General features: G+C 44.3%; 1 protein-coding gene across 1 annotated transcript in view; it reads right to left on the bottom strand.

The window, feature by feature from the left end:
* Positions 1 to 6,978: 6,978 nt before the first annotated feature.
* SLC8A2 (solute carrier family 8 member A2) overlaps positions 6,979 to 24,534 on the bottom strand; it is a 127,163-nt gene continuing 109,607 nt past the window's right edge. Inside the window, exons 6-9 of the mRNA XM_040442764.1 lie at positions 23,543 to 23,667; positions 16,110 to 16,209; positions 7,444 to 7,719; positions 6,979 to 7,355 (exon numbers count right to left, since the gene is read on the bottom strand). Of these exons, the coding sequence (XP_040298698.1) occupies positions 6,979 to 7,355; positions 7,444 to 7,719; positions 16,110 to 16,209; positions 23,543 to 23,667 (878 nt within the window). The remainder of the gene's footprint in view (positions 7,356 to 7,443; positions 7,720 to 16,109; positions 16,210 to 23,542; positions 23,668 to 24,534) is intronic.

Genomic DNA, 24,534 nt, shown 5'->3' with positions numbered 1-24,534 from the left:
ATTGCTTAGTGCAGACCTTTGGTTCACTGGTTATACCGAGAGGGCAACCGTTAATAAGACACCCTACTCATGCGGGCAGGAACCTTAGGGTAGCCGTTATATGTTTGTCTTTGTATGTCTTTATATGTACTACATGCAGCATTTTTTATTTAATTGGGTACACAGAGCTTGATCTTCTTATCCTAAGCACAAGCAGAGGACGGCTTGACTCAAAGTAAGGGGGAATATAAGACCCCAGACAGAGGCGTACATAAAAATCATTGGGCCCCATAGCAAGAATCAGAATTAGGCCCCATAACTCCGTCCATTACCCACCCCTGGCTCCTCCCCTGCCACTCCCATTTACTAATAAATAAAGAAATAAAATGTATAAATAACCTTTTGAAACCGTTACGGATAAATATTTTTTTTTTATTAGAGAGAATTGCATTCCTTTGCCTTCACTGACAGGTGCCGCGATCGGCATTGATTGTGGCACCTGAGGGGTTAAATGATGGGGGCAGTGCACTGTCCAGAGACATTTACATCACATGTGACCGATATCAGCCGCTCCTGTTATAATGCTCCAGCGCTGTTATAACCTCCAGAGACATTACATATGTGACTGATATCAGCCGCTCCTCTTATAATGCGCCAGAGCTGTTATAACCTCCAGAGACATTACATCATATGTGGGGGATGAGGGCTGAAAAGCCACTGATGGGGGAGTCACTAGGAGACATAACTTCTTGCTCTGTATAAAGTATAGGTGAGATAGTGAGTGGGCAGAGGTCTGTGGGGGACACAAGATGTGCAGGGGCAGCAGTTTCAGAACTCTAACTTCCCTCCCACAGTAACTTACCCCATTGCTGCTGTGTAGGAGGACCAGTGACTGAACTTTATACTGGAGGCACAGTGACACAGGAGGTCAGGAGGTACAGCGTCTCCATATCTCCTGCTGCTGCCTCGGCTCCTCTGGCTCCGCCCCCTCCTCACACATGAAGGAATATCACACTGCAGAGAGGAGGGGGGGCTGTCCGCTCATGTTGGATTGATGAAGTTTACTTTGGAGAAAAGAACAAGCCCTGCAAGGTATTGTGCTGTCCCTTTCACCAAAGTATAACTAAATGCAGTCCAGGAGCAGAGAACAGTGGGTGGTGGTAGCTGGGAGCCGGCCCTTGCTTCCTTGCGGGCAGGCCGCCCTGACAGTATAGTAACTGCCCTACTGGTGGCCCTGGCTGCGCTGACACTTCATACAGTATGATAGAGCAGATGGGCCGGCAGTGTTATCAGTGTGCAACCTGCCTGCCCTGCTACGCTCTCTCACTGCTATCAGATAGGGATGGAATGTCGGGCGATGATAAATACATAACTGCAGAGCAGATGTAGGGGGCGGGGCCTTCTATGCACTCCGGGCCCCCCCTCCCACGGGCCCCATAGCAGCTGCGTGGTCTGCCCATATTGGCAGTACGCCACTAACCCCAGAGTTCAGTTACTACACGCCTCTACCCCGCTACTATCTTCTAAGAGCCTTTATACTGTCATCAGATATAATTTACATTATATCCTCCACAAATGTGCATATAAAACTATGTTAAATGCAATGGTTGATGTAATTAGCCTGGTTACCAGCAGGTGGCAGCAACTCATTGACAGGTGCAAGTTACACTTTAGTGTTTCTAAGCTGGAATGGTCTATTCCAGCTTAGCTCCCCCTCTGTGGAGAAGTGGGCTGGACCCACATCCTGCAGCAGGGGTAGAGAAGGAAGTTAGTGAAAGTGTAGCCCACCCCCTGCTAGAGGTAGTGTGTGTGTGTGTGTGTTGAGTTTCCCTGCATAGGGAAGACAGCAAGGACCTAGTCTCGGCTGAGACTTGGCTATATACCCAGTCTGAGCACCTTCAGCTCTGCTGGATGAAGAGAGCAGAAACTACAGAGTTCCAGGAAGAAAGCATCCCCTGAGAATCCATCTGTTAGATAAGTCCAGAATCCTAGGAGAAGCCTATTCCTCCTCAGCTAGTCTGTCCCCACACAGCAGAAGTTACAGATAAGTGCAGAAGCTAATTCTGCCACAGTTACAGAGCTACCAAGCAGACATTTATCCTGCAAGCAACACATTTAAAGCAGAAGTACTCATTCCTGCCAATCATTGCCAAAACCTGCTGGGACCAAGAGACCAAAGCGGTATACTGTTTGAATGCAAGTTATTTCAAGTAAAGCAACGTTTGAACTTCATCTAAAGGCCTGGACTTCATTTATTCTGCAAAGTTCCTCTATAACTCCTACTATCACTAGACTCAAATTTATTGCAAGTGAGCCAGGAGTCCAGCTGTACCCAGGTAGCAGACACCGTGACACAATTATCACTATCCTACAGAGACATTATAGGCCATTACACCACTCTGGCATTCCTAATCTGGGACGTGCGTTATAACACCTTGGAAGGGACCTGGGATAGTACCCTGCGCACGCTGCAATTGGAGTCACGACAAATACAGAATTTTATCCACCCGTACCTGGCCACTGCACATATGAGTTGTCTTTGAGAAACAGTCCCTTTCACAAAGCCGTCCACCTATTTTTTTTTTACTTTGTCAACATCTCTCCTCTGGAGTTCTTCTTAGGACCTTCATGTCTGTTCAAATATCCAGTGTATGTAATGTGTGTTGCCTGAATATCTTATATTAGATTTTAGCACACAAAAAAAAACACATTTTTTTCAAAATAAATAATTATATTGATAAAGTTATAGCTTTTTCTTGCATTAATATGACATGCTGAGGACCTTTCTGTGTCAGCACAGGCAGACTCAGAGAGATGAGGGAAGAGACAGCCAGAGACAGGGACGCAGGAAGAATGAGAGGGGTGCAGAAATTATGGGAAAAAAGAAGAGGCCAGAAGAAGCAAGGTAGAGGAGAGCACAGAAAGTAGTACAGAAGGCAGAGAGAGAGAGAGAGAGAGAGAAGAAAGTAATGGAAGGAGTATGCTACAGCGTGGGGGTCATCTGAAGGAAGTCAAATAAACCAGACATATTGTCAGGCAGCCAGGGAGACAGACGCAGTCTCGCCGGAAGCATGTCACCACGCGAAGACATGTCTCTCATTCTCCCAGGGCGTCTCTGGCCCTCCGGCGGGACATCCCTCATCCCTCACTGGCCACTGGCAGGGTGTTGCCTCCAGAGGGCGGAGCTAGTAAAGGTTCGCGCTTTACGCGAGCACGTCGCTCTCTGGGATCCATTCCGGATCTTGGTACTGCTGGGAGACGGGATGCCGTCATTCCCAGCGCTGACGTTGGTCTGGGGTCCCAGGACGTCGGAACTCCTAGCGTCAGCTGCTGCCAAGGAACCTCTGTTGTTGTGTCTCCTGACTTGGACATGTGGTGGGAGGCTCCCTCCTCTGCACACTCTCAGCCCTCACCTCTGCTTCCCTGGTATGAGGGTGGAGATTGGGTGTGACCTCAGCGGAGTCATGTGATCTGAGGAGGGATATTAAAACCTGGTCTTTTCCCCTCACTCACTGCTGATTATTCAGTTGCTTCCCTGGCTCTGGATCTGAAGCTATCTGGTGAGTGGTTTCTCTGGTTATTGACTGGCTCTGGTTTTAGTTGTCTTCTGGTTCTTGTGCCCTGGCTTACGTTTACTGACCATTCTCGTGTTTCCCTATTGACCATTGCTTCAGTGTCACGGTATTTACTTAGTTTTTTTTTGCCCAACTGCTGGCCAGTGTGCCCAGCCACCATCCGCCCTGCTACTTTACACCTGAGAAGGGCTCTCTCAAAGTCCACCTTCCTGCTGGAGGCGGATGAAGAGTACCCCTGCCCTCAAGGGTGATCAGAGTGTGACGGCTTGCGCAAAGTGTTTGGTACGCTGCACTTGCTGGCCGTTAGTTTGGCTTTTCATTACATTAGCATTACACATATGATCTCACATTCCCATATGTCAGAGCTTTGAGATAGTATCTCAAACTTCAGTTGGATAGCCTGTAAAAACTGAGGGTTGGACTGACCTAAAGGATTCTCGTCCACAGTAATGGACCCTAAAGATCCAGCAGAAGAGAACCTCATCTGAAGGTGACTTTGGTCTATGTCTTATGTGATGGGTCATAAACTTATTGATGATGTGTCCTAACAACCAATTCAAAGGTGGCTCCACAGAAGTGAGGGTGGGTCCACATAATAATTTCCTCTGGGGGGAACTGAAATTGCAGAAACAGTGGTGTGTAGAAGATGTTTCCATAACTCCAGCCAACCCTGGCCAGGGCTTACTAAGGTTATTCCCATCCCAACCATGAAAGGTTGAGATGGGAATATAGTACCCCTTTAGGAGTTACAAATTGGTGAATCGCCAAGCAGAAGACAATTGGGTAAAGGACGACTGAGAGATATGTAAGAAATACTAATGATGTGAGAAAACTTTTGGAAAAGAGTAAAATAAAAGCAAGAGTGCATCAACCCAAATTATGAAAAGGAGCAAAAGTAAAGGCAAGATTGAAAGGAAGAGTAGTAGGATCAAAGAGCTCAAGAGTACAAAGAGGAAGCAGATATATTAGCCTCTGGATGGACATGAAGAAGGATGGACAAATACACAGACTAATACACTGAAGGATGTAGCCGGCATTACATATAAAACAGCCATGTGGGAACATCAACAGTACAAAGGGCAGTGTTATCTCCTCTGAAAGTCCGCAGTGCCCTGATCTGGCATAGGAGTTGGGATCGACATGTCCCAATATTTTTCCTTTTTCTTTTTTGGTAAGCATATAAACAAGAAATTTTCATCAGCATTTAACCTGCTAACTGTTGCAGGATTGGTGCTTAGTCCTCGGGTGTGCTTGTTAAATGCCCAGTAATGCACATGAACATCCTGTCTTTAACCAGATAAATGCCACCCTCGTGTTGTGCCTGTATAGATCATCACCGTGAAATATCTGAACGGAGAACAAGATAATTTGCAGAAAAGTTTGAGTGTATGTTCTCAATACAACCCATTCTTGGCAACCTTGTCTCCTACTGGTTCACACTCATTAATAGACATTGCCAAGTCCAAGATCTCAGATAGATTGATGGTCTTTAAAAAGAGATGTGCAGTAATGCTGATTCCTCCATAAATAACACTTCTATATGTTGTTTTATAACTAGACATGGAAGACATGCAGCTGGATTATGGAGTCATGAAGGCCTAAGGAATGAAATGGTGGACATATCCATGTTTTCTAAGAAGGACAGGTTGGGTTGGACAACATGACACATTGTTTTACTGCAGACTCCAATGTATACCTTCGGCATTGTGAACACACTGGATACTTAGAAGCACCTTCTTTAATTTTCAATTGCTGTTTTTAGGGAAACATGAAGTCCTCACAACATGGAAGGAGTTCAAGGTGATCCAATCCTGCACCATGCTGTGCATTGTTAGGAGGTAAATGGCTGACCACTGTGCTGTGTTTTTTTTTCTACTCACAAGCTGGCTTCCACTTGTTTGGGCAGTGACATGCAGGAGCTGCAGCCCCCTAAAATCTAGACAAAGGGCTAGGGGACTGGCAAATGGCTTTATCCTGATTGGCTTGGGAATCCAGGGCTTGAAGGTGACTTTCCATCAGTACATCAGCACTCCAGTCTGATAGTACCTATGGACAATAAGGGCAGTGGAAGCTGAAAATTTATAGGTTCTTCTACTACTCATAGGTAACTACTATGGTATTAGGTACTACATGTAATGTACGGAAGATGGTTTCCCATAGGCGACAGACAAGTTCAACATGAGGTATGGACTGAGTTTTTTCACCAGGCTAATATCACCGGGATGAGGTCTCTCTCTCCACCATATCTTCAGCTTTAAGCCAATGTTGAACGGACTAATTGACTTGACCTCGACAGGTGGTAATTGAGGAACCATTTCCAGTAAAGCCTGGGAACTGTCAATAATGTCCTTAAACTATACATAATATATGACCAAAGTGGACTAGGTGGTGCTCATATATACGGAATATGAGAAGGTCTGGAACAATTTTGGGTCACTATAGACAACTAAACTAAAATGCCCTCTACTGTTCCTCCCAGAAAGTCACTGAAAAAGTAAACTGGCTCTCCGAATATAAGCTTCTCCCCGATCTTTATGCACCATTCAGCTTTCATACTGAACACTGTAAATGTTACTATGACCATCTCACTACGGTAAATAGAGTCCACCAAAATGATGGAAATGCATGAATTTGAGTTGGTCAACCAAGAACTTCATTATCTTGTTAATGGTATCCTTGTATCACTAGACCGCCAGGGCTGACATCAGATAAAATAGCACCAGTGCTTGTTACTGGGCTACAAAGTCCCATCCATTGTCTCTCCAGTAGTAAGACCTACATGGGAGTTGTGGCTTACAACATACTTTCCATTGAAAGAAGTATTTGAGGCAGCCATATTGGTGGCTGTTCCAATGTTCAACTCTCCATTCACTGGAAACTAGTGACGGAACTGATCCGAGAGCCACAAAGTGCCAAATACTTCAGTCTCATCAGTATCTGGTAGGGTCCGCTTTCATGAAGGTTGGTTAGGCCCACAAACCACTTTTATTAATGTATAGAGGATGGGTTCCTCAGAACCACAACGGATAACATGACACTGGAGAACATGGATAGAAGTCTATTTGCTGTCACTTGTAATTTGAGTAAAAATCTCAACAAACACCTTTAGAAGTTACTTGTTTGGAAGTAGCTAGAGACTGTGAGCCTCGGCACAACCTCTGTAACCCAATCTATGAGTTGAAACCAACTTGACATATGGGACCGTCTAATGCCCCTCTTTTTTTTGTTGCAAAAATTGTGCTACTTTACCCAAAAATTGATGAAGAGACCCAAAATGGAAAAAAAATTACAAAAATAAATAAGTTATCCTTTTTTTTTTGCCCTCAGCTTCACCCTAATGAAACGTCTCACAACGTATGTGAGTTCAGCCCATGGAATGTTTGAGTTCTACACGAGAGCCACTTGTTGTGTCTTCGCTTTCCCCTTAGAAGCCCTTGATATGGCAGTAGGCTTCCAGGCTAGAGAACAATATATAGAGAAACCACAAGCCTAAGAAAAGAATGGCAGTGAGTGTCTTGGAGAGTCGAGACCCTCCAAGCTCCCCTCCTATATGGGGTCTACGACGGTATAAGAGGACACCGATATTGATGAATGCAAAAATGGTGAAGAGTGTGACCGAAAAGGCTAATGACCCCGCATTCACCACAAAGTCTTTTCCTTGAATGGCCCAGTAAATTGCAGCTACAGACCAGGCCACTCCAATGCCCAAGAAGACATTCACTGCGTTGCTGCCCGTCACATTGCCGATGCAGGCATCTGCATACTGGTCCTGTGTTGCAGCCACCTTACTTGCAAATGTATCTGCAAAAGATAGCAAAATTAGAATGACGGAGCTCTGCATTAACCCCTAATATACCACTACTAATTCTGTGGATAATGGATTCCTTACCAGGGATAGATGTCCCAAGTGCCACAAACACCACAGCTGTGACTGAGTCCTTCAGTCCTACGGTGCAGCCGAAATGTGAGGCGAGGTCACCTATGACCGCAGTGAGAAACCCAACAATGGAGATGCAGACAAAAAAGCAAGCCCAGCCATTCCAGTATTCTGTAGGGGGCACAAAGGCGAACAGAACTTTCCAGAAGACTGTCAGAAAGTGCATGACGTAATCAAAACAGGAAGGCAGTCTTTCGTCTCTTCCATCATCTTCCTCCTCTTCATCACCTAGGAAATGAAAGGGAGACGTGTTGTCAGACAGGGCCATTACAGACCATATACACCGACTTCTTAAATCAAACTAAGAAATAAGTATCCAAGTTCAGTCTCGGTATGCCTGAATCTTCTCATCATGAAAACCTGGGGTAGTGTGGATATTGTCTAGTCTGGTAACCCTTTTTGAATATTGCCTGGCTATCCTATGGGCAGGTGTACAGTAGGTAGTCTATGTGTGGTCTAAACTGTTCCTCATCAGACTAAGGCCTCTTTCAGACGGGCGTTGCGGGAAAATGTGCGGGTGCGTTACGGGAACACCCGCGATTTTTCCGCGCGAGTGCAAAACATTGTAATGCGTTTTGCACTCGCGTGAGAAAAATCGCGCATGTTTGGTACCCAAACCCGAACTTCTTCACAGAAGTTCGGGCTTGGGATCAGTGTTCTGTAGATTGTATTATTTTCCCTTATAACATGGCTATAAGGGAAAATAATAGCATTCTGAATACAGAATGCATAGTACAATAGGGCTGTGTTACTCTATATACAAATATATACAAAAAAATAAATATATAATTTAACTCACCTTAGTCCACTTGATCGCGTAGCCCGGCATCTCCTTCTGTCTTCATCTGATCTCTGTGCAGCAACAGGACCTGTGATGACGTCATTCCGGTCATCACATGATCCATCACCATGGTAAAAGATCATGTGATGGATCATGTGATGACCGAAGTGACGTCACCACAGGTCCTATTGCTGCACAGAGATCAGATGAAGACAGAAGGAGATGCCGGGCTACGCGATCAAGTGGACTAAGGTGAGTTAAATTATATATTTATTTTTTTTAACCCCTCCAGCGATGTTTTACTATGCATTCTGTATTCAGAATGCTATTATTATCACTTATAACCATGTTATAAGGGAAAATAATAATGATCGGGTCTCCATCCCGATCGTCTCCTAGCAACCGTGCGTTAAAATCGCACCGCATCCGCACTTGCTTGCGATTTTCACGCAACCCCATTCACTTCTATGGGGCCTGCGTTGCGTGAAAAACGCAGAATATAGAGCATGCTGCGATTTTCACGCAACGCACAAGTGATGCGTGAAAATCACCGCTCATGTGCACAGCCCCATAGAAATGAATGGGTCGGTATTCAGTGCGGGTGCAATGCGTTCAACTCACGCATCGCATCCGCGCGGAATACTCGTCCCTGTGAAAGGGGCCTAAGGCCCCTTTCACACGGGCGTTGCGGATTGGGGCCGGATGCGTTCAGGGTGCGTTCAGTGAAACTCGCACTATTTTGCAAGCAGGAACAGTCAGTTTTGTCTGTGATTGCGTTCAGTTTTTTCTGCGCGGGAGCAATGCGTTTTGATGCGTTTTTCACACGTGTGATAAAAAAACTGAAGGTTTACAAACAACATCTCTTAGCAACCATCAGTGAAAAACGCATCGCACCCGCACTTGCTTGCGATTTTCACGCAACCCCATTCACTACTATCGGGCCTGCGTTGCGTGAAAAACGCAGAATATAGAGCATGCTGCGATTTTTATGCAACGCAGAACTGATGCGTGAAAATCACCGCTCATGTACACAGCCCCATTGAAATGAATGGGTCAGGATTCAGTGCGGGTGCTATGCGTTCACGTCACGCATTGCACCCGCGCGGAAAACTCGCTTGTGTGAAAGGGGCCTAAGGCTGACTTCATTGAATGTTTTATGGATGTCATAAACGTAAATCATGTAAGGAAGCTAAGGGTGGAAGGAGATTTAAAGCCCATCTGACAGCAGATCTGCACCTATGACACGGGCCGACCTGTTACATGTGCGCTTGGCAGCTGAAGACATCTGTGTTGGTTCCATGTTCATATGTGTCCGCATTGCTGAGAAAAACTGATGTTTTACTATATGCAAATGAGCCTCTAGGAGCAACGGGGGCGTTACCATTACACCTAGAGGCTCTGTGCTGCGTCCTCTGCCCTTTGATTGACAGGGCTAGGCAGTGAAAATGTCATCACACCTGGACCTGTCAGATAAAGTGCAGAGGGTGCGGCATTTGCAGAGAGTGCAGAGCCTCTAGGTGTAACGGCAACACCCCCGTTGCCTCTAGAGGCTCTTTTCAAGTTTTTCGTATGTTTCTTTTTCTGGCGGGTGCAATTAGTTTGTTACATTGTAGGGACATTGTAAATGTTATCGTGCTTTGTTTGGACCCTGAGGATATGAGGACATGAGTTTTGGAGACTTCTGGTACTTGGTTGCTACTATCTCCATATTTCGGGTAATACCTCTTCCTGGCAGTCGTGGATTGGTTTATTTAGGTCACGTGGTGTGGGCCTCCTGTGACGTATATTCTCTGCCAGGTCTCTATTGAAATCCTCATTTCGTTCATAAAATAGGAATTTAAGATTAATTATTTTATTATTGTGCTCGATATAATTAATCTGGATGTGTGATTTTATTTTCAGCTAAGAGAGTGTGTAGTGATGTGTACTGCTAGAACTGAAGAAATACTATAGGAATTAATGATATGTTAATACGATGTAATATATTCGGGAAGGAACGCTTTTTAATGTATATAGATGTTTTAATATATGGATGTAGTAACCCAGAATAGGGTACTTGCAAATTGTTTCTTGTTGTATAATGTTTTGATGTATTGTATAACCGAGTATAGCTCTGTATGGGTCAGTCAGGATTAACAATCCTGAATATGCCCTTGTAGGAAGCTAGGTGATGGACTTGGGTCCACCCCTAGCTCTCTCTACTGTTAGCTGAGGAAGTGAGAGGAGCTACATGTGCTTACTCCTTACAGCTTTGCATCAGGAAAGCCATCTCTACTTCATGGTACTCCAGAGAAACAGAGAAAGAAAGAACTAGAAGATCCAGAATCTGCATGGCCAAGCACTGGAGTCAGTCAGTAAGGCATTTGCTGTTTAAGGCTGAGAGAGACTTTACTGTTGTGAGAAGAACATTACTAAGACACCCTTCACACTTATCACAATCCCACTGAACAGATGGCAAGAAAGATTGTGCTGTAATCTCACATTAGAGAAATATGCACTCATATGTCATCATACTCTGGAGTGCTACTTGGCAATATGTCCGTATTAGAGACCTGGCATAGAAATATTGGCTTCGATATCGATATCCAAAATATTCATTGTTGATCGCAATTGTGTAGGGATCCCTCTACATTACATTAAAGGAGATGTCCCACAAAATATATTCTGCAGTTTTTGAATCTGAGTAAGTTTGTAATTGCATGTAATTAAAAATTTTGTATAGTCACTGAGATATTCAATAAAAATGTATCTGTATAGCGCCACCTGCTGTTTGCTTTGTTTCTCATTTCTTTGTCCACCTCGCTGAGGTGGACGCATGTGCTCAGTTCCGTCCTTCAGCTGCTTTGTGAGCTGTGATAAGAAGAGAGGTGAAGCAGAAAGGACACTACCCCTGTGCTGCAGCAAAATGACATGTCCCCTGGGCTGCCAGCTTGAAATAAATCTAGCAGAGCAATTGAGGAGATCTCTGGATCCATGTGAGGTACAGGCAGGCACGGACTGGCCCACCAGGGAGGCGGGGGATTCCTGGGTAGGCCCCCAGTCTCCTGCGCTCAGAGATAAGACGGAGGAGTAATTATTTCTCTTGTTTCTCAGGAGAGATAATTATTGTAGCCACTAGGTGGCACAGTGATGAAGTCTCCTACTGGTGTAAATTGTACAGGAGGCCCCACCGTATCTTCTAAGCTTCCCGGGCTGCTGGCAGTGAAGGAGGAGAGAACATGTCTGGCCATCCTCCTGCCCTCTCTGCTGTCAGAAAACTGTGGCTGCTGGAGAGAAGGACTCCTCTGCGGTGCTGGGCTGATTTCTCAGGTGTGTGACAGTAGTGAGTTGTAGGAGACTATAAGGGGGAAATAGGGGATTTGTTTATAGCAGACTCAGATCTGTGTATGTGTGCTGCTCTCTGCAGAGTTCAGAGTGGCACTGGGGGAACTCTGCCCTAGGTCCCCCTAATGCCTCTGCTTTAGGTGCACCCCCATTAGTGCCACAGCTCAAGATGCCCCCTAATGCCCCCACTCTAAAATGCACCCCTAATATTGCCTTTTCTCCAGTTGCCCCCCCCCCCCCAATACCTCTGCTCCAAGATCCCCACTATTACCCTGCCTCAGGCGACCCTAATGCCTCTGCTTTAGGTGTACCCCCATAAACGCCCCAGCTCCAGATGCCACCACTCTAAATACACCGCTAATATTGCCTCTTCTTCAGTTATGACCCTCCGTTTGTGCCCTTTGCTCACGTTGCTCCTCTAGCACCTTTGCTTGGGCTTTGTTAAAGGTTGTGACCTGCAAAGGGGGTTGGACTTATACATAAAAAATTCTGCACAGTGCGTCATATTCTCCAGTATTGACACGTATGGTTTACATGGCGGCAGTGATGATATTCCGTATTTACAGGCATCACTGCCGCCATGTAAAGAGATACTGGTGGTGGAGTGGTAGAGGATTTAAAGGGGTTGTCCAGGTTTTCAAGTTATCCTCTCCACACCATAGGGCATAACTATATGATTAGTGGGCTCCAATTCTGCGACCCCCACTGATCCCAGGAATGGGTCCTGTTCCCCCTTTTTGATGGTGTGACAGGCCACACATATGTCCTGCTGCTCCATTCATTCTCTTTGGGACCACTGGAATTAGCCAGCGCTGTACTCTGCCATCTCCAGTGACCCCATAGAGAATGGATGGAGAGGCAGTGCATATGCTCGACCTGCCACTCAGCCAAGAAGGGGGATCAGTGGGGGCTCCAGCGTTCAGACCCCCACGGATCACTTAGTTAACCCCGATCCTGTGGATAGAGGATAACTAGAAAAGTGGACACAGGCCCTTTAACAGGCGAGAAATTCTATTTTAGTTTGACACATATTTTGGGACAGATTTTTAATTTTTATTTAATTTTTATTTTTTTACACCCAAAGAAAACCAAAAGAAAGGATAGGGAGTCTGAAAAGGTCCAACAGCTATAACACGACAGGTGATAAGTGTCTGATTGGTGGGGGTCTGACTGCTGGGACCCCGATGATCAAGGGAACGTGGTCTTACCCTTGTGTACATAGATTGGTGGTAATGTAATTAAATGTCTCAGGACCCCTTTTTTCATAATCAGTGGGTGTTCTAGCAGTCAGACCCCCAGCAATCTGATATTTATCACCTATCCTGTAGATGGGCGATGGTCATTATGGTAGGACAACCCTTTTAAATACTGCATATTATGTGCAATCTGAGGAGGTTAAGATTTGGTAAATTTAATGCCAGACATTTATGCTTAAAGGGGTTAAAGGGTTTGTCTCACTTCAGTAAATGACATTTATCATGCAGTTCATACAAGGCACTTACTAATGTATTGTGATTGTCCATATTGCCTCCTTTCCATCACATTATACACAGCACGTATCCGTGGTTATTACCACCGTGTAATCCAGCAGTGGTGGCCGTGCTTACACACTATGGCCTCTTTCACATGGGCGTCCCGGATTTGCTCTGGATGCGTCACGGGTGCATTGCGGGAAACCCGAGCGAGTGCGCACACAATTTCAGTCAGTTTTGACTGCGATTGCGTTGCGTTGTTCAGTTTTTATCGTATGGGTGCAATGCGTTTTGCACGCGCGTGATAAAAAAACTGAATGTGGTACCCAGACCCGAACCCGGACTTCTTCACTGAAAAATAAAAATAATTAACTCACCTCATCCACTTGGTCGCGCAGCCGGCATCGTCTTCTTTCTTCTTTTTTGAGGACCTGCAAAAGGACCTTCGATGATGTAATCACGCTCACCACGTGGTGAGCGTGGTGATGTCTGCGCAGGTCCTGCTGAATGAAGATAGAAGGATCTTCTATCTTCATTCAGCAGGACCTGCAATAACGTCACCCCGCACACCACGTGGTGAGCACGATTACATCATCAAAGGTCCTTTTGCAGGTCCTCAAAAAAGAAGAAAGAAGACAATGTCGGCTGCGCGACCAAGTGGATGAGGTGAGTTAATTGTTTTTATTTTTTAACCCCTCCAGCCCTACTCTACTAAGCATTTTGTATTCAGAATGCTATTATTTATCCTTATAACCATGTTATAGGGGAAATTAATACAGTAAATTGACTTTTATCAATTTACTAACATCATCTCCTAGCAACCATGCGTATAAATCGAATTTCTTCTAAACTTGCTTGCGGATGCTATGCGATTTTCACGCAGCCCCATTCATTTCCATGGGGCCTGCGTTGCGTGAAAAACGCTGAATATAGAGCATGCTGCGATTTTCAGGCTACGCACAAGTGATGCGTGAAAATCACCGCTCGTGTGCACAGCCCCTATTTAAGTGAATAGGTCCGGATTCAGTGCGGGTGCAATGCGTTCACCTCATGCATTGCACCCGCGCAGAATTCTTGCCCGTGTGAAAGGGGCCTATAGGGAAATGCTGGAAGTGCGCATAGGCCAACACCTTTACCTATAGTGTGCAGGCACGGCCACCGCTGCTGGATTACATGGTGGTAATAACCACGGATACGTGCTGTGTATAATGTGATGGAAAAGAGGCAATATGGAGAATCACAATACATTAGTAAGTGCCGTGTATTAACTTTCTCTACATGATAAATGCCATCTGCTGAAGTGAGACGACCCCTTTTAAATCCTTTAAATGTGCTGCACTTAATAGGGTTAGGCATAACTGTCTTGGTGTGTGCATTGCTTGTTTCCTATGTGTGATTGGTGTGTGCTATATATGTTCTATGTATCAGTGGTGTATGTGCAGTATGTGACATATGCATCAGTGGCATGTGAGCCACGTATAAGTGTCTTGTGTCCCACATCTGTCCAATGAGTGATAGGTGTGCGCTGCATGTGTCACATGTATGTTTGTGCATTTTGCTGTGAGTGTCCGCCATCATACTTCATCTTTAATATTTCCGTTATCACTGTAAGGGCTCATGAACACGATGTTTTGCAGTCTGCAAATTGCGGATCCGCAAAACATGGATACCGGCTGTGTGCATTCCACATTATGCAGAACAGAACAGCCGGCCTCTAATAGAACAGTCCTATCCTAGTCTGTAATGACAATAACAGGACACGTTCTATCATTTTGCGTAACGGCCAGGCGGACATACAGACACGGAATGCACACGGAGTAATTTTTTTTTTTTTTTCCGGCACCATTGAAGTGAAGTGAACGGTACAGACATGGAAAAAAAATATGTTAGTGTACAGGAGCCCTAAGGTGGGCCCCCAGAATCAGTTACACTGGTGGGCCCTAAGTACCCCAGTCCGACACTGGGTACAGGGCTGGTTCTAGCGTTGTTAGAAAGAGATTGACATGTCCTATACGATGTACGATTTTCATTTTTTCTGAAAGGAAAAGTAAAGATTACTAAGGAAACTAAGATTGGAGGTGACCATCTACTACAGAAGAACATGAGATCAGCATCAAACAGACTGCACACAGGCGGGCTGTACACAGGTCTCACTGGGCCCTGCAGAACAAACTGGGCCCCCTGCCCCATCCAGGTTCCCAGTACTCATGCATCAGTCACTCCCAGGCAATGTGCAGCATTCGAGATTTCCGATAAATTCACCTTTTTTTAATTAAGCAAGCAAAATTTTTATTAAAAAGAATTGTGATAAAAAAAAGACAATCTCAATGGATTCACACCAGACAACTGGCATAAACACATGGATAAATCTCCTGCTTCCCTTTCATTACAAAGGTGTCTGTCTGCAGCCACCACTAGGGGGAGCTCAGTGTATAGGAATTTATGCAGATAAAATTGACTGAAATGGAAGCCGCAATCATCTGTTTGTACTCCCCCTTGTGGTGGCTGCATGAAAGTGCAGTATTTTCATATCAGACCGAAAAGAAGTTTAGCGCTGGGCCCCACCTAGTAGCAATCACATGTTCTGCTTTCATAGAAGGTATGCAGGACCACCACCCAACTCTAAGCTGAGGGGGTCATGGCTGTTATTCAGCACCCTTCAGCTTCCACCAGCTGCACTCAGCTTTAGGGCTCATTCACATGACCGTATGAATGAGTCCGCATCCGTTCCGCAATTTTGCTGAACGGGTGTGGACCCATTCATTTCAATGGGGCCGCAAAAGAAGCAGACAGCACACTGCGTGCTGTCCGAATCCGTAGCTCCGTTCCACAGCCCCGCAAAAAATATAGAGCGTGTCCTATACTTGTCCGCAATTGCGGACAAGAATAGGCATTTTCTATGATGGTGGCTGTCATGTGCGGTCCGAAAATTGCAGAACGCACACGGGCTGATATATCTATGTGTTGCAGATCCGCAAAACACTACGGTCGTGTGAATGCGCCCTTACTCTGCCCTCAGCTATGAATATCATGCAACTCACCTGCACTGACGGTGATGGCTTCCATGAACTGCTCCCTCCAGGAATGGGTGCCAATCACCAGTGCCAAGTTTGTCTTCTTTATAAGTTTGTCCACTGTGCTCTGTAAGGAAAAAGGAAGATTTGGAATAAAGCCGAATCTTTATCAAATTTGAAGAGGCCTTCCGTTTTTTTTTTTTTGTGTGCAAACTTCCTAATAAGAGGCTACGATATAAAGACGATATAACGCCCCCTCCTAACGCAACCAACCGGGTGGAAGCACCCATGTTCTAATCGGCCGTTTGTGAACATATCTGTTTGTCTGCCAGTGCAGTAAATAGGAGAAAACATCGGAAAACGTTCATTATGATTACAGATGAGCAAACTCCTCGAAATTCGTTTTGGTCCCGATTCAGTGGAGTTGGCCATCGGATTTGCTTTGGTTCAAATAAATGTAGTCCGACACTGGGTACAGGGCTGGTTCTAGCGTTGTTAGATAGAGATGGACATGTCCTATACCATGTACGATAAATCCAAATGTAAAGTGCCCCCAATTTTACTAAAGTCATGTATGACACACTTTGCAAGCTCTTTACTGCTAAGACAGCCTTAATAATGTCAAAGTGACAGTGACATATAGAACTGGATGGTGGTAGCCACCGGTAACACACAGCCTGTTTAACCCTTTAAAGGGCTTGTCCCACGAAAAATATTCTACATTTTTCAAACCATTGCCTAGATCTATAATACTTTTGTAATTGCATGTAATTAAATTTTTAGTATAGCCACTGAGTTATTCAATAATATGTTTGCAAATTTCCTTATTTCTCTGTCCCCCTCACTGAGGTGGTCGCACATGCTCAGTTCTGTCCTTCAACTGCCACCAGCCGTATCTTCTGTTAGAAGCCACTTACTAATATATTGTGATTCTCCATATTGCTTCCTTTCCTTCACATTATCCACTGCTCGTTTCCATGGTTACAACCATGGTTACAACCTTCAAACCATCAGTGGTGGTCATGCTTGCACACTATTGGAAAAAGCGCCAGCCTCTTTAGTGGCTGCGACCGTGGATGCGCACATAGGCTAGTGCTTTTTCCTATAATGTGCAAGAATGGCCACCGCTGCAGGATTTTAGGGTGGCCGTAACCATGGAAACGAGCAGTGTATAATGTGATGGAAAAATGAATCCAGCCAGCAAAGGAGGCAATATGGACAATCACAATACATTAGTAAGTGCCTTGATTTAACTTCCTCTACATGAGAAAGGACATTTGCTGAAGTGAGACAGCCCCTTTAAGTGATTTTTTAAAATTAGTAAATGGTCCAAATATTATCCCTTTATGGTGGCAGATGCCTCCTTCTCATCTGTAAAACACTATTTTGAATGGTTTTCCCTAAAAGAAATGCAAAAGCTTCGAATTTGCTGAAAGCCAAAGCTTTTGAGAAGTTCGTAACAAAATCTGGTTTATTCCAAATCATCTCTAATTATATTACAATGCTTGCTAATTAGGCTCTGTCCACATCACATGTGTAACATATACATTAAACCAGGGATGCCCAACCTGCGGCCTTCCAGCTGTTGCAAAACTACAACTCCCAGCATTCCCAGACACTGTACAGCTATCAGCCTACAGCAGGGCATGATGGGAGTTGTAGTTTTACAACAGCTGGAGGGCTGCAGGTTGAGCATCCCTGCGTTAAACCATATGCCTCTGGTGGGTGTCATACGGTAGTGTCCATCACCCATAGGGTCCCACTGTGAGAAAAGGTAGGTGCTGGACACGGATATGTTTAGTGTGTACGTCTGGAGCTTTCGCAGTCTACCTACTAAATGATGTGAACATAGCCCTATTGTGGTGGTACTGCCATGGAAGCCAAACCACAGGTCCTACTGTATATCTGCTAAATGGGGTAGTCCAGGACGGGTGCAGGAGCTCCATGGACATAATATATGGCTAAGAAGCTGGAGGAGAACATCTACAATCCATCTCCGATCTGCTCGCAAGCTCTGTGCAACCTCGTTACAGGAATATCGCTCAAGGGTCACGTCCTGCAAATGTCAAGACATAGCCGGCGTCCATGTGTATATAGTTGCAGAGGAACATTGGATAAAGATCTCCACGATATAAATGCAGTAACAAAAAAAATCAAAATAATCAGAAAAAAGAGCCATAAAACAAATCAATTAATCTTAACGAGGGTTTCCTACACTGGGACCGCGCAGGTCTATGTAGGTCCTTTGCTTCCATCTTTATGTCCCATTAGTCATGTTCTAATGAGTAAACAGTCATTTATTTTCATAGCCCTTGGATATGGCATAGATTTGCGATGGATGTAATTGTATCCAGAGAGTCGCGGTGGGTCATTTCCATAGGCTACATAAATAATTAACCGTCCAGTATGGAGGGGAGATGGGAACATGAGGCAAAGCGTTTAGGAATAGACATAAAGGCTATATAAAACCAGATGGAAGCTTACAACAGGAAATTCTGCGACTGCCAACCTCCAATTATCTATCTATCTATGCATCTATTATTCTATCTTATATCTATCTATCTTTCTATATATATTTCTTCTATCTATCTATCTCCTCCATTATCTATCTCAGTGTTTCCCAACCAGTGTGCCTCCAGCTGTTGCAAAACTACCACTCCCAGCATGCCCGCACAGACAAAGGCTGTCCGGGCATGCTGGGAGTTGTAGTTTTGCAACAGCTGGAGGCACACTGGTTGGGAAATATCTATCTATCTATCTATCTATCTACTCATTATCTATCTTTCTTTCTTTCTATCTATCTATCTATCTATCTATCTATCTATCTATCTATCTATCTATGCATCTATTATTCTATCTACTCATTATCTATCTATCTCATATCTTTCTATTTATACTCTATGGGCCAGATTTATCATTAGCTCAGGTAAGAATAATGGAGTGAAAAAGTCCCCAAAAAAGTCCCAAACGCTAAAACTGCGCACAAATTTGCGACTTTTTTCTGCTCTGCGCTATGCTCGCCAGTTTTCTAAAAGTGGGCGTGTTTTCTTATGTAAATGAATCTCTAGACAGATTTACTATTGGGACTATTTAAAAGTCGCAAAAAAGTCGCAATTTCACTCCAGTGAGGACCATGCTTATCTTATGAGACTTTTTATTAGAACATGCAACTTTTTCGTAAAGATGTGCGACTTTTGTAAAGCTGCTTACTGACGGATAAACTGCTACCGTCAAACCACATTTATTACAGTCTTAAAGGGCCGATCATAAATCTGACTTGGCTAAAACTGACTTTAGCCATATGTGAAAGTGGAGTGAGCTGTCAGAGTAATGATAAATCTGGCCCTATATATCTTATATCTATCTTTCTATATATATTTCTGCTATCTATGCATCTATTATTCTATCTAATATCTATCTCATCTTTCTATTTATACTCTATCTTATATCTATCTTTCTATATATATTTCTTCTATCTATCTATCTGCTATCTATCTATCTATCTATCTATCTATCTATCTATCTGCTATCTATCTATCTATCTATCTATCTATCTATCTATCTATCTATCATCTATCTATCTATCTATCTATCTATCTATCTATCTATCTATGCATCTATAATTCTATCTACTCATTATCCATCTATCTATTTTATTATTTGAGGTCTTTATGGCTGTATACTCTGAGCTCTAGTTGGCAGTATTATTTGAGCACAATATGGCAGTTTTTTATGTTTCAATAGCATCCCTCAAAATTGTACGACCTGAGGCCTGTCTTCTGCATTCTTTACCACCCCTGAAAAAGACTGACTACACAAAAAAGGGTTTTGCATGAGGACTTAAAGGGGTTGTCCAAATTAAATTAAAAGTTTCCCAGCATCAGTAAATGTACTAAAAAACACAGTCGTATTTACCACTTTTCTCCCCTGCCGTTGCTTCGGTGGTGTCATCCCGTACACACCACGTCACAACGGCAGCCAATCACAGGCCTCAGCAGTCACCTGTCATATATTCATGAGGCCACTGATTGGCTGCACAGTGACCCTGGTGTGTACAAGACGTCACCACTGCAGCCAGGACGATGACATCAGCGCTGCAGGATTGGAGCCGGACCCTGGAGGTGGTCGTGTGTATGACTTGGTTTGTTATACATTTACTGCTGCTGGGAAACTTTGAATTTAGCTTGGTACAGATATTGAAGACCTATTCTCGGGATAGGTGAATAATTTCAGAGGGGTAGGGGTCCGACACCCAATAAGGGCTATACGTGAACTCTTACCCGCTGACCTCACTTTAGATTAATCCCATGGGATTAGTAACATTGTAGGATTAGCTGCGCGGGACGTCACATGGACTGTAGTGCAATCTGGTGACATAAAAACCAGAAAGCATATCATAAGACAAGGGATTTCAAGACCCCTCCAGCGCTCCCAGATGGATGCCACCTCAGCAGCAATAGCATGCAGCTCATATAGAAACCATTCCTGCTGCCGCAGCACCGCAGATATACGCTTAGGCTTAAATAAGGATTAGACAGCATTCTTCCCCTCTTTATGGGTTTACTACAGCAAAAAGCAGATAAATCCTTCAGTTATCTGGTCACAACGCTTTACGGATGACTGCTGAAAGTGATCATTATGAAGCTGCAGGAGAAGGAACTGCATGGCTGACAGATGAGAGACCTCTATGCGGCAGGATTCGATCCCTGGTTACATGGCTTTTCAAGTTGTATGACATTTCAATGTGTAATCTTAGTTCAACCCAAGAAAGTTCTGTAAATTAAAAGTCATCTTAAAATTAGATCCTGGTGAGATCTTCGTAATAAAAATCCAAGGAGAAGAAAGGTTATCTAAATGTTGGCCGTATGGAATGGTCTTGCACCCTAAGAGGAATATATACCACATTTTTCGCTTTATAAGATGCACTCCCCCCCCCCCCCAAAAGTAGGGGAAATACTAATGAGAGCTTTCATTATTGAAGTGCTCATTAGTATGCAGGAGGCACAGGGAGTGGTGAGTGTAGCGCTACTAGCATTGGCTGTACTCACTGCTCCCTGGTCTTCTTCTGGGTGTTGCGCTGTGCTGTGTCCTCACTGCGTATAGCGTTAGGACATACACTATAGGCACACACTATGACCTGATGCTGTGTGCTGTGTCAGGTTACAGTGCAGCACAATGCCTGGAAGAAGACCAGGGAGCGGTGAGTGCAGGAAGAGCATGCTGGATCTGCAGAGTTGCAGCACCATCTGAGCAGGAGAGGTAAGTTGTTTATATTTAACTGTTCTGATGAAGATTGAGCGTCTGATTGGGGGGTCTGATCTGAGGTCTGATAAAGATTGGGGGGCTTATTTTGGGGTCTGGTGAAAATTGGGGGTTTGAACTAAGGTCTGATGAAGACTGGGCGTCTGATGAAGGTTGGGGGACTGATCTGAGCTCTGATGAAGATTTGGGGGTCTGATTGGAGGATCTGATCTGAGACCTGATAAAGATTGAGGGTCTGATTAGGGGTTCTGATATGAGCTCTGATAACAATTGCGGGTCTGATTCGGGGGTCTGATGAAGACTGGGGGTTTGATTGGAGGTCTGATAAAGATTGAGGGTCTGATTGAGCTCTGATGAAGATTGTGGGGTCTGAACTGAGGTCTGAAGAAGATTGGGGGTCTGATTTGGGAGTCTGGGGAAGATTGGGGGTCTGATCTGAGGTCTGATGAAAAATATTTTTGCTTATTTTCCTCCTCTAAAACCTAGATGCATCTTATAAAGTGAAAAATATGGTTTGGTGATATAGATAGCAAAATAATTTGTAGATATCTGAGTAGAGAAAACCCCCTTGACATTCTTGTGGCTGGCCATAAAATCATCGATGCCTTATTCCCAAAACTAGTAGAGGATATAATGACCTGCAGGAGGGGTCATGTATTAAAAACCAAAACCATACCATGAAGATTTATCAAAGAAATACTGGACCTAATTTATAACTTGGCCGTGTGCTGCTCAGGATTGAAATTAGGCCGTCTACTGGCATTACCTATGTGAAATTCACCTCAATCAAAGCTCTGGAAGAGGTGGCAATTAAAGAATGCACCACGTACTGTCTCTAATCCCTCCATGTTTGATATGCACATATGCGGAACATTATAACGAGTTGGATGAAAGTGGTATGAAGTCGCTATGATGCCCACAAGAAAATTTATCTTAGTGGACAGATTCTGAGCCAAGAACTGACCTCATAAAACTTGGTCGCAAAAGGCCATTAGCATACATATTGGCTTCTTCCTGACATCAGAGGTGGGGGGGCTAGAGGGGGGATCAGCAGACCTTCTTAAGGTATGTGTGTCCCTTTTAACTTTGTCATTTCTTTGGGGGACAACTCATTTGATGAACTGGCCGACTTTCCTGCTATCCCCCAGGCAACCGGACTTCTACCGTCTCGTAACATATTAAGTTTAGTTTCTTTTATTTTATGTTATTTTTTCATTCTATTCATATGTCCTTGTATTTTTACCTTGTGAAAACTGTCTTTTAGATAGTACAACTTCACTTTAATAAGAGCCTTCTTGTGTTCTAAATTATTTCACGATCTCAGAGGAAGTATTGTTGTGTATATGGGTATAGTAACCCTGTGAACGCTAGAGAGAGTGGTGGGTTGAAGTGGGTAATTGTGAGTTACCTTGTTTAAGGCGTCTTGTCCAATTATTATGGCAAGTGGTGGCAGCTAATATTCCTTAGATGTTGATGTCAGATAGCTAAAGGGGGGAGATCTAGCATAACCCTGTGGCTCAAAGTAGCAGAGTGGGAGATTGACGTTAAAATCTGTTTCACCCTTTAAACTCACATCCTGAGTCTAACTCGTGATCCTGACAATGGTATATATTGCAAGTTGTTGGTGACTTAATAATTGGCCATTGCGATTATTTGTCAACTAAGCGGTGCACATTATAGGCTATAGTTACATACGCTGGTCCTCTATGTTCTTGATGTATGACTCTAATTTGTCATATTTTGTAGGTTTCTGTGGGAGGTATACCTCTGACATACATTCTCCAGGTGCAGTGTGAACAGAGTGTAATTCTATAGGTATCTTAAGGGAATCGAGGAGAAGGCACATAAGTGGATTCTGAAGGACCTCTAAATAGATGGACCTCTAAATAATAGTGGTATCTGTACTCCAGGAAGTATAGACCATGTCTCCATTGCGTACTAGTATTGTACTCATGCTGTGTATGGCCACAGCCTTGGGGGTACTTTTATGTAATTTTCTGGAGTAATTGGTACTTGGCTGAGGAACGTTAACAAACACCTAATTAGAATCACGCTTTGATATCAATAATAATGAGGATGACCACAAAAATGGCTATGGCGGAGCCATAACGTTTTATTTCTGGTGTCCTGGTATACAGGAACATTCACCAGTAATAGACACCAGATGTTGACAGTGCTCAACAACATATAGATACTACCTTGAATTCGTAGGACTCTTCAATAATGATCTCCATCTTGGAGTGCTCCCCAAGTATTGGCTTTCCCATCTCTGCAATCCTCCGAGCCTCCTCCTCCTCTGAGGTCAGTTTCTTGTCTTCATCGTCTGGTCAAGGAGAGAAGGCGTCTTAGAACCACAAGATCACTTGCATGACAGTAGGAGACATTATATATGCACTGAAATAAGCATGGTGACGTTACTGGAAGCAAATCCTTAGAGGGTTTGTCTAGTTTGAAAACACATTTCCAACTACTCTGTAGTTTATAATAGAGGGGTGCCTTCCCTTCAAAGGACTTTGTCCATGTTTTACACTGATTGCTTAATATGGGCTGTGTAATGCTTTATTTCCCCAGTGGTGGCGCTGCAGGGAAACTGAACACTTGCTGCCAGGTTCTGCCACAGATTACAGCTGATTGCAGAGTATTTTAGCAACAGGACAGCCTGTGATCAGCTTATCATTGGGGGACCCTGTTAACAAAAAGTTGAATGTTGAAGCAATGGGGGTAAGTTAACTTACCATACCTCCTAACCGTTTCTAACCTGGCGGGACAGTCTCAATACAATGGTGAAGCAGCCGTCAGCTCCCTGCTCCAACATCCGCCAGCCTGTGCGCCCTCCAGCAGGCAGGCATGTTGCATTGACATCATCACGCATGCTGAGCTGAGCGGGAGAGAGCACAGGCTGGAGATGAGGTGCTCCGCTCATCAGGGGAACAGTGCTAGGTGAGTATTACTTTTTAGTTTTTATGTAAACTACAGGGGCATCACCATTGTGATGGGGGAACAAAGGGGCAGCACTGTTGTAAGGGGGCACTAAGTGGCAGCACTATTATAAGGGGCACTAAGAGGGCAGCACTATTGTAAGGGTCGCTAAGGGGGCAACACCATTGTTAGAGGGGCACTGAGAGGGCAGCACTATCGTGAGGGGCACTAAGAGGGCAGCACTACTGTAAGAGGCACTAAGGGGGCAGCA

The sequence above is a fragment of the Bufo bufo genome, chromosome 8, assembly GCF_905171765.1.
Source record: "Bufo bufo chromosome 8, aBufBuf1.1, whole genome shotgun sequence".
Lineage (NCBI taxonomy): Eukaryota > Metazoa > Chordata > Amphibia > Anura > Bufonidae > Bufo > Bufo bufo.
The sequence above is the reverse complement of the archived record's forward strand: the minus strand, read 5'-3'. Positions and strand labels throughout refer to the sequence as shown.